Source organism: Suillus subalutaceus, assembly GCF_016647625.1.
Source record: "Suillus subalutaceus strain FC151 chromosome Unknown DFJ58scaffold_97, whole genome shotgun sequence".
NCBI lineage: Eukaryota > Fungi > Basidiomycota > Agaricomycetes > Boletales > Suillaceae > Suillus > Suillus subalutaceus.
This window is the reverse complement of record NW_024540346.1, coordinates 80,812-104,089: the sequence shown is the minus strand read 5'-3', so window position 1 is coordinate 104,089 and position 23,278 is coordinate 80,812. Positions and strand designations below refer to the sequence as shown.

General features: G+C 48.7%; 11 protein-coding genes across 11 annotated transcripts; 6 read left to right on the top strand and 5 right to left on the bottom strand.

The window, feature by feature from the left end:
* Positions 1-2: 2 nt before the first annotated feature.
* On the bottom strand, positions 3-2,164 carry DFJ58DRAFT_512939 (P-loop containing nucleoside triphosphate hydrolase protein). The gene is made up of 6 exons (XM_041380765.1): positions 1,608-2,164; positions 1,233-1,553; positions 1,056-1,171; positions 852-999; positions 461-801; positions 3-404 (listed from the first exon to the last, which is right to left on the bottom strand). Exons 1-6 carry the CDS (start codon positions 1,718-1,720, stop codon positions 214-216), a joined length of 1,230 nt encoding a protein of 409 aa, XP_041240969.1. The 5' UTR covers positions 1,721-2,164; the 3' UTR covers positions 3-213.
* A 1,908-nt stretch (positions 2,165-4,072) lies between these two features.
* Positions 4,073-4,785, top strand: DFJ58DRAFT_893995 (uncharacterized protein; the record flags this gene model as incomplete). Its single annotated transcript, XM_041394820.1, has 1 exon — positions 4,073-4,785. Exon 1 carries the CDS (start codon positions 4,099-4,101, stop codon positions 4,783-4,785), a length of 687 nt encoding a protein of 228 aa, XP_041240968.1. The 5' UTR covers positions 4,073-4,098.
* On the bottom strand, positions 4,774-6,130 carry DFJ58DRAFT_801478 (uncharacterized protein). The gene is made up of 6 exons (XM_041390878.1): positions 5,817-6,130; positions 5,617-5,757; positions 5,441-5,565; positions 5,378-5,385; positions 5,219-5,329; positions 4,774-5,165 (listed from the first exon to the last, which is right to left on the bottom strand). The coding sequence occupies exons 1-6, from the start codon at positions 5,878-5,880 to the stop codon at positions 5,099-5,101; spliced, it is 516 nt and encodes a 171-aa protein (XP_041240967.1). The 5' UTR covers positions 5,881-6,130; the 3' UTR covers positions 4,774-5,098.
* Positions 6,131-6,179: 49 nt separating this feature from the next.
* Positions 6,180-8,427, top strand: DFJ58DRAFT_801476 (UPF0052-domain-containing protein). The gene is made up of 12 exons (XM_041390877.1): positions 6,180-6,640; positions 6,696-6,856; positions 6,885-6,897; positions 6,948-7,017; positions 7,080-7,170; positions 7,232-7,288; positions 7,341-7,545; positions 7,601-7,718; positions 7,776-7,855; positions 7,911-7,965; positions 8,011-8,149; positions 8,215-8,427. Exons 1-12 carry the CDS (start codon positions 6,340-6,342, stop codon positions 8,326-8,328), a joined length of 1,404 nt encoding a protein of 467 aa, XP_041240966.1. The 5' UTR covers positions 6,180-6,339; the 3' UTR covers positions 8,329-8,427.
* On the top strand, positions 8,413-9,808 carry DFJ58DRAFT_801467 (uncharacterized protein). The gene is made up of 4 exons (XM_041390876.1): positions 8,413-8,768; positions 8,855-9,033; positions 9,094-9,585; positions 9,635-9,808. The coding sequence occupies exons 1-4, from the start codon at positions 8,642-8,644 to the stop codon at positions 9,701-9,703; spliced, it is 867 nt and encodes a 288-aa protein (XP_041240965.1). The 5' UTR covers positions 8,413-8,641; the 3' UTR covers positions 9,704-9,808.
* DFJ58DRAFT_801464 (chorismate synthase) lies at positions 9,809-11,644 on the bottom strand. The gene is made up of 6 exons (XM_041390875.1): positions 11,309-11,644; positions 11,179-11,256; positions 10,901-11,123; positions 10,574-10,842; positions 10,208-10,512; positions 9,809-10,155 (listed from the first exon to the last, which is right to left on the bottom strand). The coding sequence occupies exons 1-6, from the start codon at positions 11,396-11,398 to the stop codon at positions 9,903-9,905; spliced, it is 1,218 nt and encodes a 405-aa protein (XP_041240964.1). The 5' UTR covers positions 11,399-11,644; the 3' UTR covers positions 9,809-9,902.
* Positions 11,645-11,731: 87 nt separating this feature from the next.
* On the top strand, positions 11,732-12,414 carry DFJ58DRAFT_664507 (uncharacterized protein; the record flags this gene model as incomplete). Its single annotated transcript, XM_041382439.1, has 2 exons — positions 11,732-11,968; positions 12,022-12,414. The coding sequence occupies 2 exons, from the start codon at positions 11,732-11,734 to the stop codon at positions 12,412-12,414; spliced, it is 630 nt and encodes a 209-aa protein (XP_041240963.1).
* Positions 12,415-13,227: 813 nt separating this feature from the next.
* Positions 13,228-14,430, top strand: DFJ58DRAFT_717536 (uncharacterized protein; the record flags this gene model as incomplete). The annotated part of the gene is made up of 4 exons (XM_041384364.1): positions 13,228-13,417; positions 13,474-13,739; positions 13,775-14,092; positions 14,143-14,430. The coding sequence occupies 4 exons, from the start codon at positions 13,228-13,230 to the stop codon at positions 14,428-14,430; spliced, it is 1,062 nt and encodes a 353-aa protein (XP_041240962.1).
* A 1,884-nt stretch (positions 14,431-16,314) lies between these two features.
* Positions 16,315-17,693, bottom strand: DFJ58DRAFT_512624 (Clp protease-domain-containing protein). The gene is made up of 8 exons (XM_041380764.1): positions 17,480-17,693; positions 17,349-17,420; positions 17,150-17,290; positions 16,973-17,045; positions 16,872-16,922; positions 16,673-16,819; positions 16,593-16,625; positions 16,315-16,541 (listed from the first exon to the last, which is right to left on the bottom strand). Exons 1-8 carry the CDS (start codon positions 17,639-17,641, stop codon positions 16,444-16,446), a joined length of 777 nt encoding a protein of 258 aa, XP_041240961.1. The 5' UTR covers positions 17,642-17,693; the 3' UTR covers positions 16,315-16,443.
* Positions 17,694-17,728: 35 nt separating this feature from the next.
* Positions 17,729-19,500, top strand: DFJ58DRAFT_512606 (Di-sulfide bridge nucleocytoplasmic transport domain-containing protein). Its single transcript, XM_041380763.1, has 5 exons — positions 17,729-18,007; positions 18,055-18,535; positions 18,588-18,703; positions 18,756-18,964; positions 19,025-19,500. The coding sequence occupies exons 1-5, from the start codon at positions 17,884-17,886 to the stop codon at positions 19,274-19,276; spliced, it is 1,182 nt and encodes a 393-aa protein (XP_041240960.1). The 5' UTR covers positions 17,729-17,883; the 3' UTR covers positions 19,277-19,500.
* A 1,053-nt stretch (positions 19,501-20,553) lies between these two features.
* On the bottom strand, positions 20,554-21,316 carry DFJ58DRAFT_801452 (uncharacterized protein). The gene is made up of 4 exons (XM_041390874.1): positions 21,223-21,316; positions 21,054-21,162; positions 20,966-20,996; positions 20,554-20,904 (listed from the first exon to the last, which is right to left on the bottom strand). Exons 1-4 carry the CDS (start codon positions 21,227-21,229, stop codon positions 20,845-20,847), a joined length of 207 nt encoding a protein of 68 aa, XP_041240959.1. The 5' UTR covers positions 21,230-21,316; the 3' UTR covers positions 20,554-20,844.
* Between the last annotated feature and the right edge of the window lie 1,962 nt (positions 21,317-23,278).

Below are 23,278 nucleotides of genomic sequence, written 5' to 3'. Positions count from 1 at the left end.
AAGTCCCAGCAAAATTGCCGCTCACTGCTTATCAGATTTGGCAAAGCTCGAAAGTCGACCGCCACAATTGCAAGTAAAGTGGTAGCCTGAAGCACTGCTACATGCACAGTTGCCATGCATTATATAAAACTAGACGGACATTCCCATGAGAAGCACCCAGTCGCCCTTCCTAGCACCACTAAAATACTATCTTCGTGGGCGCAAGCAGTGATATCATCTCGGAAGAAAGCCCCATATGCAGCATGTCCCCTTCTTCTTGATTGTCATAGGGAACTGTTTCAGATTGTCTGCCTGCGCATCGAACCCGCCTTCCCGGAGCACGCGTGCAAGCTCGCCGGCCAATGCTCGCTCGTGGTTTTCTCCGGTGAAGAAGGTGATAGATTTACCGGAGCGTCCACCGCGACCTGAGCGGATCATGCTTGTCAAACTCTGTACCAGAAACAATTATATCGATACGCACCCGTACGTCCGATTCGGTGGATGTAATCTTCAAGTGTCAGCGGAAAGGTGTAATTTATCACGGCTCCAACATTGGGAATGTCTAGTCCCCGTGCAGCAACATCCGTGGCCACCAGTAAACCCGTCTCCCCAGTCTTGAATCTTTCGAGTGCGTCCATGCGTGCAGTTTGTGACATGTCTCCATGCAATGCACCGACGTCGTAACCTGCACGCCTCAGCGATTGCTCGATGCGCGTTGCCTCTTTCTTGTAGAGCGCAAAAATCAGGATGCGCGCCTCATCAGAGCCTTTGCGTGACGTTTTCTTATGTGACAGATCTTTGAGGCGTTTGAGGAGCCGATTGCTACCGAATAGTGAGAACAAGACTAATGGAAAGACCGAGATGATACGGACTCTTTGTCACGGGGGTCATCAAATACTTCAACAACTTGCTCAACACGACTGTTTGCTGTGAGATCATCGCTTCCAACTGTGACTCGAACAGGATTGTGCTGGAAAGAACTGGCCAGTCGACGAACAGCTTCAGGCCACGTTGCACTGACTAGATTGGAATTAATATTATTGGAAGCGCGAAATAGAACGGAGGGAGGTGCTCACACATCATGGTCTGGCGCTCTTCCCCTTGAATAGTATATGAAATAATTTTCGTGATATCATTTTCAAATCCCTTATCCAGCATTCGATCAGCCTCATCTAGCACGAGATAATTCACTCTGCACATTTCCCAAGCAATGTTTGAGATGTCGACGTCCCATTGATCAATAACAAGCTCACCTGCTCAGGTCACAGGCACCATCATGAACCAAGTCGATTATGCGTCCGGGTGTTCCTACAACAATTCTGGTGATCTTCCCATCCGCATTTCCATTTGCCAGTGCTTTGATCTGTGGGTCCTTCGGGACACCACCAAACACCGCGACACTAGCAATGCCAAATGGTGCACCCAGCGCAGAGAGTGCGTCATGAGTCTGGATCGCAAGCTCACGTGTCGGGGCGACGACAAGTACAGAGATTGTGCTTTCTTTCTTCTTAGGCTTTTTGGGCGAAGCTATGAGCTGTGCGAGGGCAGGTATTCCAAATGCTAGAGTCTTCCCGCTGTATCCAGACATGAGCGTTGGGTGCAATGGCATGCAAAACTGCAGATTCTACCTTCCCGTCTCCGCAATACCCACTACATCCTTCCCTTTGAGCGCAGGCGGCCATGTACATGCCTGTATTGGAGTAGGCTCAACTGAAGCCAGTAAATGCGCCCCGTAGGCCATCCGGTATATTGAGCTGGTCGAACGATACTACAGGTACGACGGCATCGCTGTTAGTCTGAGTACTGATGGTGATGTTGTGTTTTGCAAGAAAGGCTTCTGCTTCAGCAGGAGAGCACGGTTTTGTAGAGGGCTGTAAGGATGGGGTAGCTAACAACGGTTGTTGGGAAGTTGCTGTAGTGTTAGCAGAGGGGGTTTCGGCTTCGCGATCGTGCCTTTTCTTTTTGTGCTTCTTGGAGGGGCTAGGTTTGTCCGCCGAGTCCATTTCTTGCGCGCCATCATGCTTGCGCTTTTTGTGCTTTTTCGAAGTTCTTTCACCTTCTAGTGTTAGATATGTAAGTATGGAGGAATAACCGAGTGTACATTGATCCTGATTGATCTCACCAGTGATCGAATCTGCATCACCTGATGCTTCGGTATCTTTGTGTTTCTTTTTCTTGGACTCTGGGTGATATTACTTCATAAATTCGGGCGGATGAAAAAAGTATGCTAACCAGATGGCGCATCAATAGCAATCTCAATCGCAGACTCCTCGACGTTAGAAGTAGACTTGACTGACTTTTTCTTGTTCTTATCACGTCCTATGGTGAATGGTTAATTGTACAGAGCATGACATGATGCGTTAAGGACACATACCGTTGTGGAGAGTCTATATCCATCTTAGCATCCTCGGAAACAGCAGCTAATAACTTCTGGATCATGAGTTTCCTTGTGTTTCTTCTTCTTGTCTTTTTTGTCCTTCTTTTCAGCTGGCTTGTCTTGACTGGTCAGGAGGGATGCAAGTTGCAATGAATTATGCAGACCTCTAGGCTCGTCGCTGGAAGGATCAGTAGATTTTTTTGGCCTTTTTCTGCTTCTTGTCCTTCTTGGACCTTGTGGGCTCTTCCTGGGGTATTATGTCCTCGGACATAGTCCTGTCTAGATCTATGTGTCTATGGAGGCAAATGAAGAGAGCTGGTTATTTTGTGTCCCACGCCTGACTGCCAAAAACTTAAAACCTCGACCCTAGGCCACTGGCATAATCACTAATCACTAGCAGTGGACTGGCTGACGCCCATTACCTCCTCTCCCTTTCTTGCGCTTCTGTCGAGGTGTACACGAAGATTAGGTTTGTGCTCACTGCACCTTTCCCGAAGTTCTCATAACTTTAATTCCATCCCAGCACGGCATAATTATTACTTGAAGTTGCGGTGGCTTTCCGACAGATGGGCCCATTTCATATCGGGCATTCAGTGCACTAAGGAGTATGATGTTCATGTCATTGTGATTGTGTGCCCCCGGGGCCCTGCACAAGGACAGGATGAAAACCTTCCTTCGCTCGCATCTCAAACCACAACAAAATCTTCATGGCTAAAAGTCAGTAACACGTGACACGACGCGTCGCGTGACGATCATGTGAGGGAATTCGACAGGCGGGCGTATAACTAAAGTTGCACTTAGGTTCTGTCGCTATATATATCCTTTCAGCTTCCTCGAATACTTGGTCCCTCTCCGCTGCCTCGACACCTTGTCATTTTCACACAGAATTGCAGTTTGTGACTTTGCTATCGATTTCGAGTTCAAGTAGCCCGCAATACATGGTCATGGTCCGTGCCAAACAACATGGTTGCACTCGAAGCAGCCCCCACATTGTATACCAAAAAGCCCCTCGCGCTTGCTCACTTGATGTCCTATTGGAAAGAGTTCATCGCCTGCAGGATCTTCGCAACAATCGGACCAGACGAAGAAAGGAGGACGAGAAAAAGTTCGCTACACAACCAACACCATTTATAATGGCGTTTTAACTGCACAAAAGCTCGCCCATCCGGAGGCTCTTTCAGACCATTCGTCGATTGTTTCTTAGGGCTCTTTCAAATGACGTCTGGGAACAACTGGAGCTGGTGAAGCCCTTCCGCTAGCTAGAAGATGTAGAGTGGATAGGAAGAGTTGGTAACTATTCACGCTTGGTATTCATGCTTACCATGGGTAGGAATACGGAAATTCCCCCACTGCGATTTAGTCTGAGATATTTACCGCCAGGACGCATGGATGAAGGCACACTTTTGCCCCATCATTCACACCGAGTATGGTTACCGCCTACTTCACGGAGAGTTCGTACCAAACGAGGTCGTTCCCATTTTGGCTGTAGGAAGGTCAGTGTCGAGGGTTGGAAATTGGAATCCTTCCCCATCCAAGAAGATTAAGTTCACACGACGTCAACGCCGGGAACCACGTCAATATCCCCGCGCCATCCCATTGCCAAGACACGAATGTCGGAAATTTGTCAATTCAGGTGTGGTGCCGAGTGGCAGTAAACAAATCTCGCTGCCATCAATAGATGTGCCTGACTTCGTCCCTGTGTAAGCGCCCTCTGCCTTGAGTTGTCACTCGATTCTCTCGGCATGTTCTCAACGGTCGCCAGACTCAAACGGGCATCGGGGTGCATCTGCGAGAAACAGGAACAGGAACGTACCGCTCTCAGCGTCGCTCCATGTCATTGTCAAGAGAGGCGTGGACTCAAATGGACGCAACCGTCACAGCTCACCGAATCTAGACCCGCGTTGGCGACTGATGACGAACCTGAAATGAACGCAGGTGGCGCCGATGTCGCTATACCTTTGGCTGCTATATCTATAGTAGTCTATAGTGCGACTGTCAGTAGCTGTCAGTCTAGGCTACGCCTTCGTTGCTATGCCCCACGCTTGACAGTCAAATTCCTGTGCATTATTTGGCTGACGAGGGTGAAATATTTGAGGTTACTCGATGTTACTCAACTGAATGGCGACCTCAGAAGCAACACTTTCCCTGATCGCTCTATCAGCGAACAGCATACTTTCGTCATTTCTAACACGGGACGTAAGTTCGTACACGGTATCTCGACTCAGCCTCCCATTCTCCCTGCGATTTCCGATTCATGGATAGACACCGGTTTGCGATGCGCTACTAGCCGGGAACAGGGCTGCAGCTCATGGAGCGTCTCTGAATTCTTCCTCGTAATAGGAAAATGTCACAAACCTGCTCCCGTGCTTGTTAGGTTCCTCGTTGCGGCGGGGACGTTGATTTGCCCACCACCCGTTGGAACCTTGTAGATCTGAGGCCATTGCGCTGTTGCCTCTCCATTTCAATTTTCTAGTAACACCGATACTCACCACGCATAGGGGTGGTGCATTACGGCTGGGATTGGACCCTTTTTTCATCCCGATCGATCTGTAAACTGGGTTTTCGATTCCCCACAAATACGTTTTGGGACACTAAGATTTATACTTATCGTTCGTGGACGTTTCAGATTTACGTTCGCACCTTAAAGTTGTACAGTAGAGTTAGGTTTACAGATTCCACATATAATTCATGTCGGACGTGAAACCGCCTAGCGTCCTAATCCATAGAAAATAATTCAGGTCCTCAGTCCACCTTGGTCCGTTTCCCGTAGTAATATGTAGTACGGCCGACTCCGGCGAACCAGGCAAGTCTTATAAAGTTGTTTATGAGAACAGCCTGGCAGTGCATCTGCTCTCGACATACCTTACGCTCAAGAGGAATATCACAAAGGTGATGTTGCCATGGGTCATGGGATTCCACTTGCCATAGGAATACTTGAGCTCGTCGGGGAGGCCAATAAATGAAGCAGCAATACTGAAACATGTTGCGTAGGGCAAACACTTGTAGAGTTTTAAGACTTACTGTGTTGCCTACGATGTAGCTCGTTAGACGGGTGAATAAGTATGAGAAACGGAAAGAACCCACGTCTGCCAGCGCAAGCGCAGTGAAACTTGCTCCAAGTATACGCTCCTGAGCCTCCGGATTGTTCGGAAGAGCATCTCGGATAGCTCTAAAGACCAGTGACGAAATTAAACCCAGGAGAAGGTAGCCTAAAGATCTTCAGTTGGGTAAAATGGACAAAGTAGGCGTAGAAAACGCACAGTTCCCCAGCTGCCAAATAGCCATCGTAGTCCTAGCATCTAGCGGTCCGGAAGGAGCAGGTGCAGCTGGTATTAGCTCATGGTGGAACCAGGAGGCGCCTGGAAAGAACCACGCCAAGATGGCAGGTGATACAGTCGACACTGCAGCATGTCCGTGATTCTATCGTTTGAGTGTGAGGGTCAGTGGGAGGAATACTTACCTGGTTCGATGTACAAGAAGAGAGTCCGGTAAAAACCTGGCAAGGCTGGAAAGTTACGAACCATATCATTTAACGCGGAATAATGTTAACGAGATAAAAGTTCAACAATAGAGCAGAGGGCGTGGGTACCGCAGTAATGCGCCGGGTGTGAGCCATGCCACGGCAGCGTCGACTGGCCGTTCCAGAGAAGTTCAAGGACATTTTGAAATTTCACTCTTCCTATTATTCTTCAGAGCCCGCGCATTGACCTTGAATGCTATAACGATGGTTCCAGTGAAGCAGTTATGTACTGCTCGCGACATTGTTGAACGAAGTGATATCATGTAGCTATAGTACCACGTCACGTAATAATATTAATGAGTAGTCCAACTTGAGCTTGAACGTCCGCGTCAAGTAGTAGGAGTGTCAACTTTTACTCGGGTCCAGTGCCTCAGAGTTCCTTGAACCTGTTATTCACCATACCGTTCTTCGCTACGGTGTCGTTCTCAACTTGAACTCCGAGCTGAACACTTACTACTGCTGGATGGATAGCTTGAACTCATCTGTGTTCGACCTCCCATTGCAGCCAGATAGCGCAAGGACAATACACGAAACATGGGACAGACATGATCCAATGGCACAAGTAACTGATGGCCCTGAACATTTCCAGAATCATGTATCAGACGCAAGTTCTCGCTCAAAGCCGTCTTCCTTGGTGATATCCGGTGGTTCGGGCGGGAACTCCATATGTGCTGCATTCGAAAATGCATGTTACGTTCTTCCGGTCTCAGATGACGGTGGATCGTCCAGTGAGATAATTAGGGTACTCGGTGGACCATCTATCGGTGAATGACACTCGAAGTCGCGCTCAGCTTGAGGTGTGCTCATGCAGAAATCAAGGTGACATTCGTTCAAGGCTTGTCAGATTAATCCCTCCGGCTCCTCCCGGTTCGCCTCTCGATGCCGTGCGCATTCTTTTGTCTTATAGATTACCCATGAATGTGTCCGAGAATGAAGCACGTGCTGAATGGCGGGGCATCATCGAAGGTCAAAAGTCCTCTGTGGTCGGGCATCCCGAACGACCGGAAGGAAGTCATCCGAGGTAATACTGATAATGGACTACAACTCCTGTATGTTGACGGCTTCGATTAGGTTTCTTGGTATACTTTGAGAACGAAGTCCTCAAGCGAGCACACAAACACTTCTCCTTCTTGAATGGAAGGTTGGCTGTAGAAGTTGTCCCTGGTCGGACTGTTGGTGCTGACTCAGAGCTACGCTCCGCAGCATAGGTAACTACTTCCTGGCAGGTGCGCAGGGCTTCTTCCGGTCCTTACCGTCCGCAATATTTTTATTCTCTACAATCACCAATAGCCAGGTGTGTTTGTCATAAAACAGATGAATGAATGAGAAGCACAACCCTGAAACACGATTTTAAGGCGAACATTCTGCCAGTCATCGTGACAAATCATATCACTACCATTGCAGCGGAATTGGTCTGTGCTCATAATCAGATCAGGGATCTGTTCCATTTGACATGACTTGTAGGAGAATGGCACGAAGCTGCTGGGTCAATGTGAAATATCGCATCCAGTGGCTCCTGCAATCTCCTCTGACTCAGAGCTGCTGTCATTGGATCCGCTATCTCCCTTAGATGGACTAGGCGAGATCATACCGCAGAGTCGGTCCAACATTATGTACAGTCAACAAGCCAAAGAAGGCGGATATGAGCCTCTCCATTCTCGAATATGCAGTGAGTAACCTTGTTCAAGTTCAGGGTCTGATTCGCGGTACCCATCCCGTATCAGGACTCTACTATATTAATGGGTATGGCCATGAAGTATACCCGAGACCAAACCCTCAATTTATCAAGAACCTATCAACTTCGGAGGTGTTGGTGTACTCATGTGGATCCTTATGGACGAGGCGAGTGCAGTGCGCGATCCAGGGACTCGAAACATCTTCCTAATGAAGAATGCTCAGCATCATTCCCTGCCTGGCTCTCCGCGGTGTAGCATCTGCGATCGCAGGATCTCGGCTCCTACGTGTCAAAGCGCTTCTTTGTAGGTCCTGCGGCACTGTCCGGTGACCTAGACTCAGTGCATTCATCTCCAACAGTGAACGGCAGTAATGATAGAGAAACAGATGGATACACCGCCGTTGACTATATCAGGTGATTCCTTATTTTGCCCTGGGATCTTGATCTCAAACAGCGCAGAGCTATCACCTCGGTGTTGAATTCGCAATACCCGCCAAACGGGCTAGGAAACGTTCCACTGTATCCGATCTCGGCGTTCATCACACATCTGGTATATCTTGAGGGGACAAAAGTAGCAGTAGATGTCGAAGCGATAACCGTGAGCCGCTGCCTCATGTTTCCACCCCTGGCCACCATCAGACTTATCATTTCCTGTTCCTACAGCCACTCGGTATCAAGTGTATTTTGGTCGGCAAAAGATCCGAAAGCACCGGAATACCGCGATATGATGCTGCTGTGGTTCAGCAAGCCATTGAGGAAATTTTATCAGGACAATAGCTACTTAGACAACACGACAATGTCTTCTCACTGAAAAATGCATATAGATAGATCGTTACTGCCAGTATACATGACGCTCTGTGATATTTCTCAGCGTTTCCTGCCAGGAACCTGTCTTGTCAAAATTCAAAAACGGCAACCTCCGACTTGTGGTCATTGGTGGTCATGAGTTCACATTGCGAGCACGTGAGCGGAATATGCCAATCTACATATTACCTTCCTATTACCTCACCCAATCGACTTCAACCAGGTGCATCTGTTCTGTGTTTTCCCCACACAAATACCAACAGTGACCACCGTCTCAAAATCCCACATGCCTCCCGCGAGTATCGCAGATAACAATGCGCTCAAAGCGGATATTACAATAATGCAGAATGGCGATAGGACTCAGGGTGATACTCAGGGGAACCTGGCAAGGAACCGCAAAAATAAAGTGCAAGGTATGTGGATATGTAACTTCTCTCTTTGTCTGACCTCACGCAATATTTTCTCACTTTGGGTAATCATTTACGAATTGGTTTTTCAGATGAATCAATTATCATCCCTAATCAGCAGCACAGGCGGGATAAAAGTAGGGAGCCAAGGGAAGCGTGTCGCCACAGCATTATATTTGATTCCGAGGATGAGGAATGTTACGAGGACACGGCTGATTTCATACATCGTTCTAACCGAAGACATTCATCTGCCGATGGACCTCGACCCTATGTAAGCCTGCACGCTGTCACATGGAATCTGGGGTGCTCAGTTAGTCTGAACGCAACGTAGTCAACCGTGTCCGGAGATGATCCTCAGGGCTCTAGTGATCGACCCAGTCCACGGGTCCACTTTCGTTCTCGTGTACGGATAACTGCTGGCATGCGTCGCAGACGGCTTTCTGATGGACTGCCGTCTGGTGCTTCGTCGATATCAGGCTCACCTTGCTCGTCCATTTCTGCACCATTGCGCTCTGCGAATGCTGCAAGTTCAAAAGGATGGGGTCCACTAGGTCAGCGAGTAAGTATCCTCGCATCACAAAACTATACTTCAGAGCCATCATCACCTACTGGTCGGCGGAAAACACGACACAGAAGTAACCTACCAGAACCGTACCACAGTCCTGTGAATGAACAAACGCCACTCATACGACCTCCTTGCAGGTACTCGTATGCAAGAGGATATAACGAAGATAGTATAGGGGACGAGGTCGTGGAGAGGCGGCGAGAAGATGTGATAGACGACGCTTTCGGCAAGTGGCCCGGGAGACTGTTAAACCGCCACGTGAGGAGCCAGGTCACTTCCACAGCGTGGATTGCTCACGTACTTTTAGTGGTGGTGGTGGCAACTTGAATTGCTTCTTTGCTGCCTCTGCATGGACTGCTCTGACGTAGAGGAATAACATCAAAATACTGCGCGAAATCTCTTGATCTCCATGCCAATACGCATGTACGAGGTACCACCCAGGCGCGGTGACGTCGTTAGTGATTATTTGCTTTCGCGCTATCTTGTTCAGACTACATTTGTATATTAGCATCACGTCATACCCAATACATCCTTGTTGAAGGTCTATATACTCTATCGAGATCTTCATTCTATTATCAATGCGATGGCATCACCATGGTGGGTGGGAGCGTTGTGATAGGAGGGAGCAGCCCAGTGGCGGTCTTGCGTGCGTTTTGAATGAGCAGCTGGTCCATGACGACAATGGCTGCCATGGCCTCCACGATGGGAACAGCACGAGGGACAACACAAGGGTCGTGACGCCCGCGAGCGGCGAGTGTTCCTGGTGTACCATCGTACTGCGCGGTGCGTTGTGCTTGCGATATGGTTGCAGGTGACTTAAATCCAATCCTGCAGTAGGAAAAAGTGAGTGAAGCATGACTTGAGAGGTGGAACTCCGTACCTGAAGTAGATGTCTTCACCATTGGTGATGCCTCCTTGGATACCACCACTCCAGTTGGTGGTGGTGCCGAGTTTACCGTCTTTCAAGATAAAGGCGTCGTTGTGCTTGCTTCCGGGAACCTCTGTTCCTCTGAAGCCAGAGCCGACCTCGAAAGCTTTCGTGGCAGGAATCGACATCATGGCTTGCGCAAGTTTCGCTTCGAACTTGTCGAAAACCGGCTCTCCAAGACCTGACGGGACATTACGAATGACGCACGTCACTGTCCCGCCAATAGAGTCCATAGAGTCTTTAGCGCGGATGATGCGCTATTGATGATGAGCAGTTGGTCACTGATTACGACAGGTGTCATGGGGAGATAGTGCTCACCTTCGTCATCCGTTCTGCAGTTTCTGGATGAGGGCAGCGTGTGGGATGCTTGTCAACCTCCTCCCGGGTAATCGTGGCCAGTAACTGTCTAAACTCAGGTGTTAACGCGTCTGCTATGTCATCGTTGTCCTCGTCCACTGCTGTGAGGGACGGTGGTGCCACATTGGATGGCAGGTGGATCTTGCCAACTGAACTGACAAAGGCGACGATTTCAATGCCAAACACCTGTTTGAGGTATTTTTCGGCAATCGCACCCGCTGCAACACGACCTGTGCCAAGAAACTTCGAATTAGACTCTGAGGAACGTCACAAATAAGATGATTTCACCAATAGTTTCTCGTGCACTGCTACGTCCGCCTCCACTGCTGGCCTTCACACCATACTTTTCAAGGTAGGTGTAGTCTGCGTGACTCGGACGAGGGTACAAATCTGTCTCAGAATAATCTTTCGGACGTTGATCCTCGTTCTTTACCAGGAGGCCTATAGGTGTTCCAAGGGTGACACCTTGCTCGATGCCAGATTGCACATGCACAAGGTCTTTCTCATCTCTCTATCGCAGACTCCAGGGTGAGAATATGTCACACACAAATAGAAAAGTTCCTCACAGGTGTGGTAAGATTGCTCTGTCCTGGTCTTCTGCGACTTAGCTGCACCTGAATGTCTTGTGGAGTAAGCTCCAGTCCCTGCAGCAAATCGTGAACTTTGATTCATATTACGGGCGGAAATTACTCATACAGGAGGACATCCATCGATGATTGCACCTACAGAGGCGCAATGGCTCTCACCATAGGTAGTTACACGGAAAAGGGATCCAAAGGTAGACATTATTGGTTCAAGACAAGAGGCGAAGTGAGAAGTTCAGGTATCGTATCAGATTTCTATTTATTTATCTACGACAGTAAGGCGATACTTAACCGAACTTGTCGCGATTAACGATGCTTCAGGTTAGCAAGCATTTCTAGACTGTGCAACGGCCTATTCAGCCGGGCTAGTACTGCAGAGCCTTGCCAGTCTAGAGGTTGTTAGAGGTTGTTAGTGAAACAGCTTTATATTCGAGAATTAACCGAAGAGATAAAATGATAAGCGCGTGGGAACATCAGTGCTAACGATGAAACTGTTCAGTTCGAGAATCGCAATCACATCATTTCAAACGCAAATATGTCTGCGGTAGCAACATTATCAGCGAACGCCGGTTCGACATCAGGCTCACGATCGCGTCCTCAGGCTCGCAAGAAACCAAATGACGATGCGGCCTACTTCGGAGTCGCAGGGACGAAGAGACAGGCGGCGGACAGGGCAGAGGGAGAACCACGCGTCAAAAGAAAGAGAGTAGAACACGGCACAGCAGTCAGCAGAAGGGCAGATAAGTCTGCGGATAATGACCTAAAGAGCGCAGTGAGAAGATTCTGTGACACCTGCCACCATTGCATTGATATATTCCCCGTTAGATTGACTTCAGAAACATGCCAACCGCAGGGCTTTATCGTTACCTATCTCATTTCAATCTCATTCCACCCGTATACCCGTCACCCTTGACCGCAGCAGATCCACCTTCTCCCGATTCTCTCCTTGACCCTGTACGACAGAATCCACGAGGCCTCAGTCCATTCACGATCCCCACTTCTGGAAACAGGCCAAGGAGAGATACAAAAGATCCAAGCCGCCGACGAAGCTCTCGGTTACTCGAGGAAAGCGAGAGTCGCACGCCCATCTTGGCGGATATTGCTGATATCCATGCAATCCTTGCTGCCATTGCAGAGAGACATTTCCAGGACCATGCGGTCAGTGAAATAGACACACTCGCGTCATTCATGGTAAAAACTTCAACTAAGTATGAGTAGAACGCGTCTCCCGTGTAACTGATCGTTTTACTGTGTTAATATACCCTTCAGCACAATGCCTCGTACCAGGGAACCGTGTTTCTTGCGACACTGTCTGGTACCGATGACTCGTTCTACGTGGCTGTCAAATTGTTTGCGTATGATACGTGTCTAGTCTCGTTGACTGGTCTTCCGCAAATGCCCCCCGATCATCCACCAGCGTTGGCACGTACAAACAGTTGCTGACCAAACTCTGGACAAGGCCCGTTCTTCGTTGGTGGTAAATTTTCTGTGCGTTTCAAATTCCGGAGTTTTCGTAGACTGCTCTCGATCTTATCAGTCACCGGTTGCTGTTCTTGGGGTTGCTGACTAAGCAGTTGCTACTGTTGTTGCGATGTCAACATCCCCGATTTGGTAGTGAGTCTACTTCTCCACACTAGTGCTGTTTCACGACGATCCTTTTTGCCTTCCTTTGGAGCACTTTCTTCAAGACTTGCTGGAGTTTGACATTGCCGAATGGCTGGTCGCGATGCTGTCGTGGTCTTGGTCTTTGTGGCCCAATGTCGCTCGCTGTAGTTTCCGTGGTGACCTCCAAAGCTAGGAGAAGCGCTGTCTGCAGCCTGGAATTTTATACCGTATAAATGTCAGACCGTTCTCTTTATTATCACTTTCCCTTGTATCGTCTTCTCTTTAGCAGCCGTGCTGCTTTATTGTGAGTGTCACCCTTTGGCTTTCCTTCGTTAAGGAAGACGGTTAACATCAGAGCAGATTTATAGGACCCTTCCCCTGATCATTCTTTTTCGGCTTCTGCGAAGCCTGTTTTTTCTCTTCGAAATGAAACACTTTTCCCGACTTTTTGTTGTCGTGCCTGCTTTTGCCTCGCTGGTCGCTGGCTTTGCCGTTCCTGAGCCTGGTCTGGTTGTTCGCCAGCAAGGTGGCGGAAATGGCAACGGAAATGGAGGTGGGGGCGGCGGAGGTGGAGGAGGCGGTAGTGGCGGCGGAAACGATCCCCAGAGCTCTTCGAGTATGTCTTTTTGTTGTATTCCTTCCTGCACAATGTCTTCATTTGTATTTCTTCAGCTCTTGACCCCGCGGTCATCGCGACGGGCTTCGAAAACGACGGTCAGGATCAACCCACTGCTGGCCAGGTCGCATCACTCACCTCATCGAATAACTTCATCAACTTCTGCTTAACGGTCCCCAATGAGCCGATCACCAATGGCCAGCAGATTTCTGGTGGGTCATGCAACCCCGCACCTATGGGTTCCATCCCCTCCACGGCGAACATGCCCTCCGCCAAATTCACCAATCCGACGAACCTCGACGTTATCCCCGCCGAACCAGGCGTTTCACCGTCTCTCTCGCCATTCAAGGCATGGAGACGGGGCATTTTACCAATGCCGAACAAACCTACTTCTCCGCACCCCAGCAGTTAAATGGACAGGGGCAGATCCAGGGGCACTCCCACATCGTCATCGAGCAGCTGGACTCACTCACGCAGACGACACCGACCGACCCTACGAAGTTCTCGTTCTTCAAGGGCCTGAACGACCCAGCTAATAACGGCATCCTCACCGCAGACGTGACTAATGGTCTTCCTGAAGGGACATACAAGATCTCGACGATCAACAGTGCCGCAAACCACCAGCCGGTCTTGGTGCCCATTGCACAGCACGGATCTCTTGATGATGTAGTCTACGTGTGTTCATTCCCGCGACTCATGTTTACCATGCACTCATCATCATCTAGTTTACTGTCAGTAATAATGCTAATGCCAACGCCAACGGTGCTGCCACTGGTGCTGGAGGTGGTTCTGTAGCGTCCTCTGCAGCTGCGAGTGGAACAACGACTGCGCAAAGCTCCGCTGCTTCATCCACTAACACCTCCGACCAAGGTAATGGAGGTAATGGAGGTAACGGTGGAGGTGGAGGTGGAAGGCAAGGAGGCAATGGAGGTAAGGGGCAGGGAGGTAATGGGGGAGGCAGGGGAGGAGGGGGCAATCGCCGCCACTTCCTTTCTCGCAACAGCATGCATTAGTGGCGAAGATCATAGTCCTTAATAGGTCCGTGCACGATGTAGGCGCCAGGATTTGGTGCCCTGCGTTTGTTTGGTTTCTTTTAAAAGCCCCTTGCCAAGTTATTTTTTCGTTGATTGCGTCGTATCTCTATCTGTAGCATTACCCCCCTCTATATCCGCGAGTGCGGTGTTCCTTGTGCTGAAGTAATTGTCTCGCTGGAACTAGAATCAACCACGGTTTGGACCTCCAATGATTTCATGAGATCTGAAAACCCCCAGTTGTTCGAGATTATTGGAATTCCGATCCATCAATCAGAATGCAGAGTCAACAGAGCTATATTTGGCTATCTATTGAGCACTCTCCATAATGGTGGCTCCTCCATTTGATTCTTGGGAAGGAGATTACCTGAGATCACTGCCCCCTCATTCAATTAATTTGTAGTAGTTGACACCAGGTTGCTTCATATGTCCAGCCGCATCTGCCAAGGGTCCTGCCACTGAGCGGCGTCATAGTTTCATCTATCTCATCGTCTATCTCGTCACATCCTAAACTATCCCTAGAATATGCCATCACCGCAAGGCCAGTGCAGACCATAGCTCACTCCCTTGATCAATCGTTGTTGGGTCTGATCCGGCAGGATGATGATATCACCAGAAGTTCGAAGAGGCAACAGGGTGGCTGAAAGAATTCCATGGTGCGCGCGTGTGCTAAAAGCCGCACAAACCAAGCTTTTATACCAAATAGATCATTGTCAATTGTTTTGATGCAGGACTAGCCAATTGCAAAGTGTGAGGAACGGCCAGCGGAATGAGGGCATCCGCGTAACTAAATATGCTTTCGATGACACAGATGCCAGACCCTGTCCCTTGGTAGCATCCTGTGGCCCGATGTCATCCGCAAGTATTCATCAGCGGATCGTGTGGGACCCAGCGGATCTCTCGGACGAAGCGCTCACACGAATGGCTGTGTTGAAATATCGGTGAAATGCTGATAAGGCATACGATCTGAGATCGTATGTGTGCCTTGAGGTTGAACTCGCCAAAATGATGGGACTTGCTGCGGCGCACGCACAGCGCACACGAGCATGGAATTTTTTCGAATAAGCGCTGCCTGGAATGGCAAAGGCTATTTAGTATTCCCTCATTCGATCATGATACTCACCGGGTACACTTGGTCAACCATCCTGTGATCTATTCGCGTTAATCTTGGGTGAGCCACATATCCTATTATATGCAGGACCGTGGCAATTGCGTAGACAAGGAGAGCAACGCCGGTCAAGATCTAGGTCTGACTCCTGACACGTATCCCACACGTCGAGGATCTGCACAACCTGCGAGAAAGTTATATGTAGGTGGTACACACGATTCGGTGTGCACACTTCACTCGAAGCTCGAAGGACACTTCCGGAATTGAGATTAATAGACGAGTATATATCAGATTATCCTCCGATCGAGCTGACTGCGCATTGAAACATGTTCACAGGGGCTTTCTCGAGGCCACAAAAGTGCACGGCGGAGAACATGGATTGGCATCCCTAATCTCCTTCACGACTGTTAGTATCCGTGTGCGATTTGGAGAGCACCATCGCTTCAATACATACATGCCATATAGATCTTTCAGATCGACCATGACAAAGTCATTCCTGTTGTCAGTTTATGCAAGGGGTCATCCCTAATGAAGGGTATTACGCCCTCCGCATAACATGTTGGCCAGATAGATCGATTAATTGGGGAGGCGCCGACCTGGGAATTTACCCTTGACATGCCGATCACCATTCTAGAAACGGGGATCTGCGGTCTGATGTTTTTCACGATGGAGGTAGGGGTCTTCAGTACCACATAGTTCAGGGAGGTGGCCTATCTAGAAACTTACAGCATTGGCCACATCAGTCCATTTCACGGGTAAGAAAAGCCATACTATCCTACCCCATCACCAGCGAAGATTACACGGGCGTAGATGAGACTACAAAAAAGGCGAAAGGGGCTTCCATTGCGAGCTCTATATCGTGCCCGGATCGGGAGTAGAAGGGGTTTTTAAGTTCGTGCACTGTGATCCAAATTTGAATCGCCTTCGGAACTTGGTCTCTTCTCCAGAATGCCATCAACAATCCCAAAGTTAAGAGCTTCTTGTGCTAAAAATGTTCTGTGAGAGATATGTTGTCATTATATATGAGAAAACTTGCCCGTCATGAAATAATCTCGCTCTAGAGCCCTCTCTGAACAAAAGTTAATATGGCCACCTGACAAAGGAAGAGGGGCTTACCGAACCGCTCCAGCCCTGATGCCTCACTTTCCTTTCCTTTGGCACAATGTCGCTGATATATACTTGTGAGTAGATGTCTCACACGCAAAATCTCCTTGGCGTGAATTGCAATGTCAGAAGCTTGCCCAGAGGCGCCTCCAGAAGGCTCTGCAAGCGAGTAATCAGTCAGGTGATGGTCGCCACCATTTTCATCACTCACGGTGGATCATTATACTAGCATTAGGAAGACAATGACGCTTTCCTTTTTCACCTGGACCACAATGATACCTCTTTCAAATGAAAAGGTTCTGAGGGACATACCCGCTGCTAATAATAGGGATCCCATGGAGCATGCTTGTCCCACACAGTACGTGTGTATCGGCGAAGAAACGTACTGAAAGTGGATAGGTAGGCGTCAGACGCAAATAATGCCATCCCGCGGAATCTCAAACCTGCATCTTATGAAACGTTAGTTTAGCCAGAAAAGAGACAAAGAGCTCGTACTGTATCATAGATAGCCAGTCCCGCAGTCACGCTTCCTCCAGGGGAGTTTATGTACAGGTGTATTGGTTTAGAGGAGTCTTCGGCTTCAAGGAACAAGAGTTGCGCAACGGTCAGGGCTGAATCTGTATCCCGTATCTGGAAACCAGCGACATGAATTAATTCAACCCGAGACTTTGGAGAACGGCAGACGCACAGGTCCATACAACATTATTACACGTTCGCGCAATAGGCGAGAGAAAATGTCATATGATCGCTCGCCCCTTCCCTGCATGCACGAGGTGGAGTGCTCAGCTGACGAGAACCGAATAATGCATGTCAGCTTACTGTTTGTTCGATGACTATGGGCACGAGGTTTGCTGATGGAGGTCCCCATGTGCTGGAAATATGATGCAATGTGCGTAAAGACGGTAGTAGGCCTGCTCTTGCTTGACTTCTAGCTGCCGCCAGTGCTGCCCTTAATGGAGCAGCTCTCATTGCTGACAACATTGAGTTTAATGAACTCGGCGAGTCGCGACTGCTGTGGTCCAGTAGGTCCACCACGTGACAAAAACTTGTAATGAGTGTGACACACGCGTCGTTGTCACGCTCGTGTTGCAACTTGCACCGTCAGCGCATCAGCTGGTGGTCTTTCGCACCTTCTACCTGTTTGACCCGTTCTGCGGCATTCGGCTTATAAGGCGCTCTGAACTATAGTAGCGGTTTACTTCCGCTAACACACCTCTAACATTATGAACACTCACACCCATACGCAGAGATCGACGGAAGCTCCAATGGACTTCCAGTTTACGTCTCGACCAAGCAGTAATACGAAGCCAGTCTGGGCTAATAATGACTTGAATACGCCCCGAAAACGTGGGTTTTCATTCTGTTTGAATTCTAACTTTACTAACAAGTTTCAGGTCCATTTGATGACCTTCAACCCACGAGCCCGGCATTTCCTCAGCCACCTCAAACTCCTATATTTGGAGAAAACCGCAACGTGCCATTCATCTTCCAAGCTCCAGCATTGCAGACTCCTCCAGTTCACCCATGGGTGCCTCCTGTGAACTTCTCACCTCAGAAAGCATTTCCTGTGCAGGAGCTGCGCGACGTGGACATGTCCGAGCTTAGCCCTCCTAAACCCGAGGCTTCTGAGAAAGAAAACGGGAGAACGATTGCCACAGGGGCGCTCAGAAGGGTTTTCAACTCGAGGCAGAAGGCTCGTACAAAAAACCAACACGCTGTGTCATTACGCGATGACCTGGGGTACGGCAGCGAGGAAGAAATTGATGGTGACGTAGATCATGTCGGGCCTGTGACACGAAACACATCAAACCACTACACACTCAACATGCCGGCTAACCCAGTGCCACGAGCAGACACGCCACAGGTCCTACTGGGGTGAGATCGTTTACATTCCCACTCTCCAAGTGCGCTGATCATGCTTCCCAAGATATTTACAGTTCTTTTTTAATCTGTCGCTAGTCATGGTGTTTCTTTATCTCCTGGTGCAGTTCATTCTCACAGTACAACGTGACGTTGGACACCGCATCTCGGAATATTCGATGGGTATGATCTTCATACTGCTTAATGCGTCTGCTAAAATGAATCGTTGGTTCAGACATCGTGCAAGAGATCGGCATGTGTGCTACACAATACAGGCACAACCTATGTGAAAACAACCCTGTGCCTGCCATGATCCAACAATGTGCAACTTGGAAAACATGCATGGATCGCGACCCAGCCATGGTTGGCCGTGCTCGGGTAGGTGCAGAACTCATTGCGGACGTCATCAATGGCTTTGTGGAGCCCATTAGCTGGAAAACATTGGTTAGTACACGTGAATTGCTACCGATCGGTGCGCTGTGCTGATTACATATTTGTGCATAGGCTTTTACGTTGACGTCACTAACTTTTTTGACGGTCTTCGTGAATTCCTTATTCTCTCTGTACCGCTCACGCCAAGAAGCTACTCATTCTCCGTCAAGATATCCAGTTCCCCATATGACACAGTTTCCTCATCATTACCTTCCTTCTGGGCCCACACCTCGGGGTTCTGGGCATGGAAGTGGTGACGATAACTCCGGGGATGCACCTCGCAGAAGACGTGGAGAAGGCGGTCAAGCGATTAAAATAAAATGACTGGTTTCTTTTCTCTACCATTAAATATATGGGGCACGGATCATTGCATATAGTATAGACCTACATCAAGCATTTTTGTTACTTTTCATAAACGTTCCGATCAAGTCTGGACCAGGGTGGAATTAAGACGCTATCACTGATTTAGGCAGACGAGCTAGTAGGTTAAATGTACTAGTGAGTTACTTACTCTTCTAGCCGTTTGATTGATTCTAAACGGATGGGTTTAGTCTTCGAAGCAGACCCGGCGCGAGCGCTTCCTCATTTGTCCGGATCCAACCGGGGATCCTAAAAGGTCGGGCATCGGTACCAGTAAGTTGGCGAGGAAACTAGTCAAATTGTCTATTGGGCTGTGGGCTCTGAAACATGCAAAGCGATGAGCGGCCTGCCACATGATGATAGTTAGATGGGTGCCCCTGTACGGGTGATCGGAACAAGCATGGAGTTCCCATCACCCACGGTGAGCACGCAGGATGATCATATCACAGCATCCGTCAAGTGTGGACCTGCCATGGGAACAAGGTTTGGGATTGAACACAGGAGATTGCATTTGTGACCGCGTGTATGAAATAGGTATAATGGATCCGTAATCTGGACAGTTTCGGTTTCGTGATTTGATCGCTGAAGCGCTGATAGCTCGCATGTTTAGCAAGGTTTAAATATCCAGGGAGATCCAGGTGGAGGATTCAGGGCTGGCTGGGCATAGAAGCTTTTTATCTAAAGATGAGTCATCCCATCGCTACATTTGAAAACCCAACATTTGACATGCCGGAGTTCCGGTGCCCGGCCGTCTTCCTGATAAATATAGCGTTCATTTGATTGACGGCACTTATGTGGGGCACCCGAGGGCCCGTCTCCCTGAAAGGTCGATTTTAAGTTATCTGCTGAGAGAAAGAATATTTGGTGGTGTTCGAACTGCCCTGGCAGTGGAACGGCGCCCTTGTCAACAATGTCTTCTAGCTGTCATGAGAATAGTACAGCATTATTTAAATTTTAATATTTGATACCTCCGATTAATCCTAAGATCTGAATCTCCTGAGCCCCAGTCAGCTAGTCAACACTCTTTTGGGTCTCGGCTGGGGAGAATCCGAACACCATGAAGCTTATGTGTCCACGATCTGACTAATCGCCCCAATGATCTGTCGATCCGTGCGATTATCTCATGTATGGCATCTTGAGAAGGTCCCGCAACACCGTCCCCAAGCCTGTGGAACGGGTAATTAAGGTTCAGTATGTGAGTCCCGTTCCGTCGTTCTTCGAGTGTTGCGAGGGAGTCCTGATTTTGATGCTATGAATTTACATTGTTTATGATTAGATACTAGTCGGAGACAGAGAGCTGACGAATACAATGTTGAGATTTGATATGGCTGGGTCCGAAATTAATGTATCCCATCGCGTAAGTATCGCAGTCGAGCGCAGGTTGAGATCAAGACGATACAGTGCAATATCAAACGCTATGGAAGTAAGGCGACGGTACTGAGGAGGATATGAACAGATAGACGCTCCCACCAAAAGTCTCCAAGTGATAACAATCAGAGACCACGGTCAGGATCTGAGTCACAAGACTCGTGTTATTTAATCGATTTTGCTGCGTTTCCTGCGGCTTCTGCAGCCTTCTCTTCGTCTCGTTTCTAAGATCAAGTAAGGTGAGCCAAACAGTACGAGGACAGATGTAGTAACTGAAGGTCATGCCTTCTGTTTCGCTCTTAGAATTTCTGCATCACTGTGAGGGAGATATAAGCCCATCATCTCTTTCAACGATGCGAAGAGTAGTACATACGCTTCTTTGCGCTTTGCCAGCGATGTATTACTTTCCTTTGCTTTGGATTTGTTCAAGGCAGCCTGCTTCTTTGCGGCCTTTGCCCGATCCGTGTCTCGTTGATTTCCTCCTGCATTACGGTAGAGATTATCAGTGACATGATATTGCAAAAAAAAAAACAGTGACTCACGAGTCATCGCAGTAAATCAATAGCAATTGATGTACTCGTATTATTGTGCTTGGTGTTAAACACAAGTCGACAGGCCTGCCAAACAATACCAAACAACGCGTGGAAGAATGGCCTATATTTGAATTTTGTTCCCTGGACCAGGGCTTTCAGTTCCGAGAAACCGCAGGACACCACGTTCATGATCATCATATCGCAACCTGTAGAATCTAAAGATCTCTGGCGCGTCATCGAAAGAGGCAATATCTCATGATGGCCTTTTCATATCTGCCAAATGACCACGGATCTTCCCTTCACGCTTGTCTAACTTTGGCCTCTCAGTTACTCACTTCCCCGCCCGAGCTGCCCTGTTTTCTGGAATGGCTCGGATTCATCCCATTTGCCGCCACCGCGTTTAGGGCTCGAAGAACGTGTTCAATTAGGAAGGAAATATCGTGGCCACGTTTCATAATTAGGATACAAAGAGACATTCTCGTAATTACTACGATGGTCTGGCATAGGGACGCAATTCTCTGTTCTCAGTCGATTTTGTCGTTCAGGCGTGCTGATTACGAGTTATCGGCTATCTTTGGATTTGTTCTGTCATGTCATGCCAAGGGTCCCAGATTGCAACGTCACATCGCACAATGACAGCATGTCAAGAGCTCGCAAGTATTAACTTATGTTGTCACCTTAGTCACCAGGCCGTACATGCCCTTTGAAATGTCCCGTTTGCCTTGTTTTGAGGAGCAGGATAGATGTATTTTCAATTTTCAAATGGTTGTCGATATCGCGCGGAAGGTCCGTTGAAACCGATACCCATATTTGCAACTATTCGCGCTACTGTCAATGGTGACGTACACCAGACTTGCGATTGGGAGTATTTGATTGCGATGCTGGCCAGGTCACCTCCCCGAAGTTCGCGGCAAGGTGAAAGCAAAGAGCGTTTTATATGCTCCGAGTCGGAAATTGCTTGGATCAGGTTTTGATTCGTCGAACCTTTAGTATATTATTCATCATTGGAATTGCACCCTCATCGGTACGTACGTACTATCACACTGCCAAGATCTTGCCTGATGATGATCAGCTGGCCCCGGTAATCGAGAGGCGTCGGACCCAACAATCGCATTCCCTCGATCAATGGAGCAATGTGCGGCGTTGAGACAGATGAAGTTCCCGTGTTCCAACTTAAGAACCAGGTGAACCGAGCGCGAGTAGCCAACCTAGCCATCAAATATCCAAGAAAGGTCATTTGTAAACCTCTTTAATGAAATCAGGTGTTAAGAAAGCTGTGAAACCCCAGATATATTTCCCATCAAAAGAAAGCTTGTACTACTAAGACACATACAATGAATGATTAGGGACGGACTTCTAGCAAGCGATGCATAGACTTTGTCACATGACGAGTACGGGAACGCTATCGTCAAGATGATCTCGATGGCTCAGCCGTTCTATCGTAAAAGCCTACCTATTTCAGCACGGTGGAAGATCAAACTTGGCCACAGAACCGCTATCACTGAGAAGACCGTGGGCATATGCAAGCATACGTATGCATACGTTCGTGGATATCTTTTCATCTCCCGCGGACTTGACCGTCTCGTTACTGTCAAACGAATCTACTAGTCGGATGCAGTCTGCATGTGGTTGTAAGCGGTGTATTCGTCCCTGCAATCAAGAGCCACTCAGCTTGAACGACGTCAACATGTTTGCCGTGACCCTGTGCGGCGCCGCTTAGCCTGGTCCAATTCCCATCGGTGCGTGTACCAACCTGTCACATAGCATTTTCGGACAGTTGATCTGGGTCGGACACCCCCACACCGCAGCACACAGCCCTAACTTCTCCCCCAAGTTACAAAAATGTGCCTGCTGGCAGCGCTTCTTATTTTGCACCTCGTTCTCTTCCGAACTTCGCCGATGGAAAGTCTTATTCGCCGGTCCGATAAGCCTGACGTTGACGATCCTTCGCACGCCTGTGCAGCTCTAGCCTCTGAGCGCTCGCTTTGGTAAAGTTCAAAGGAAGTTCCATGCTGTTTCTGGTAATTTTCGAGATGAGTGCTGGAGAAAGCTTTTAACGTAAGGC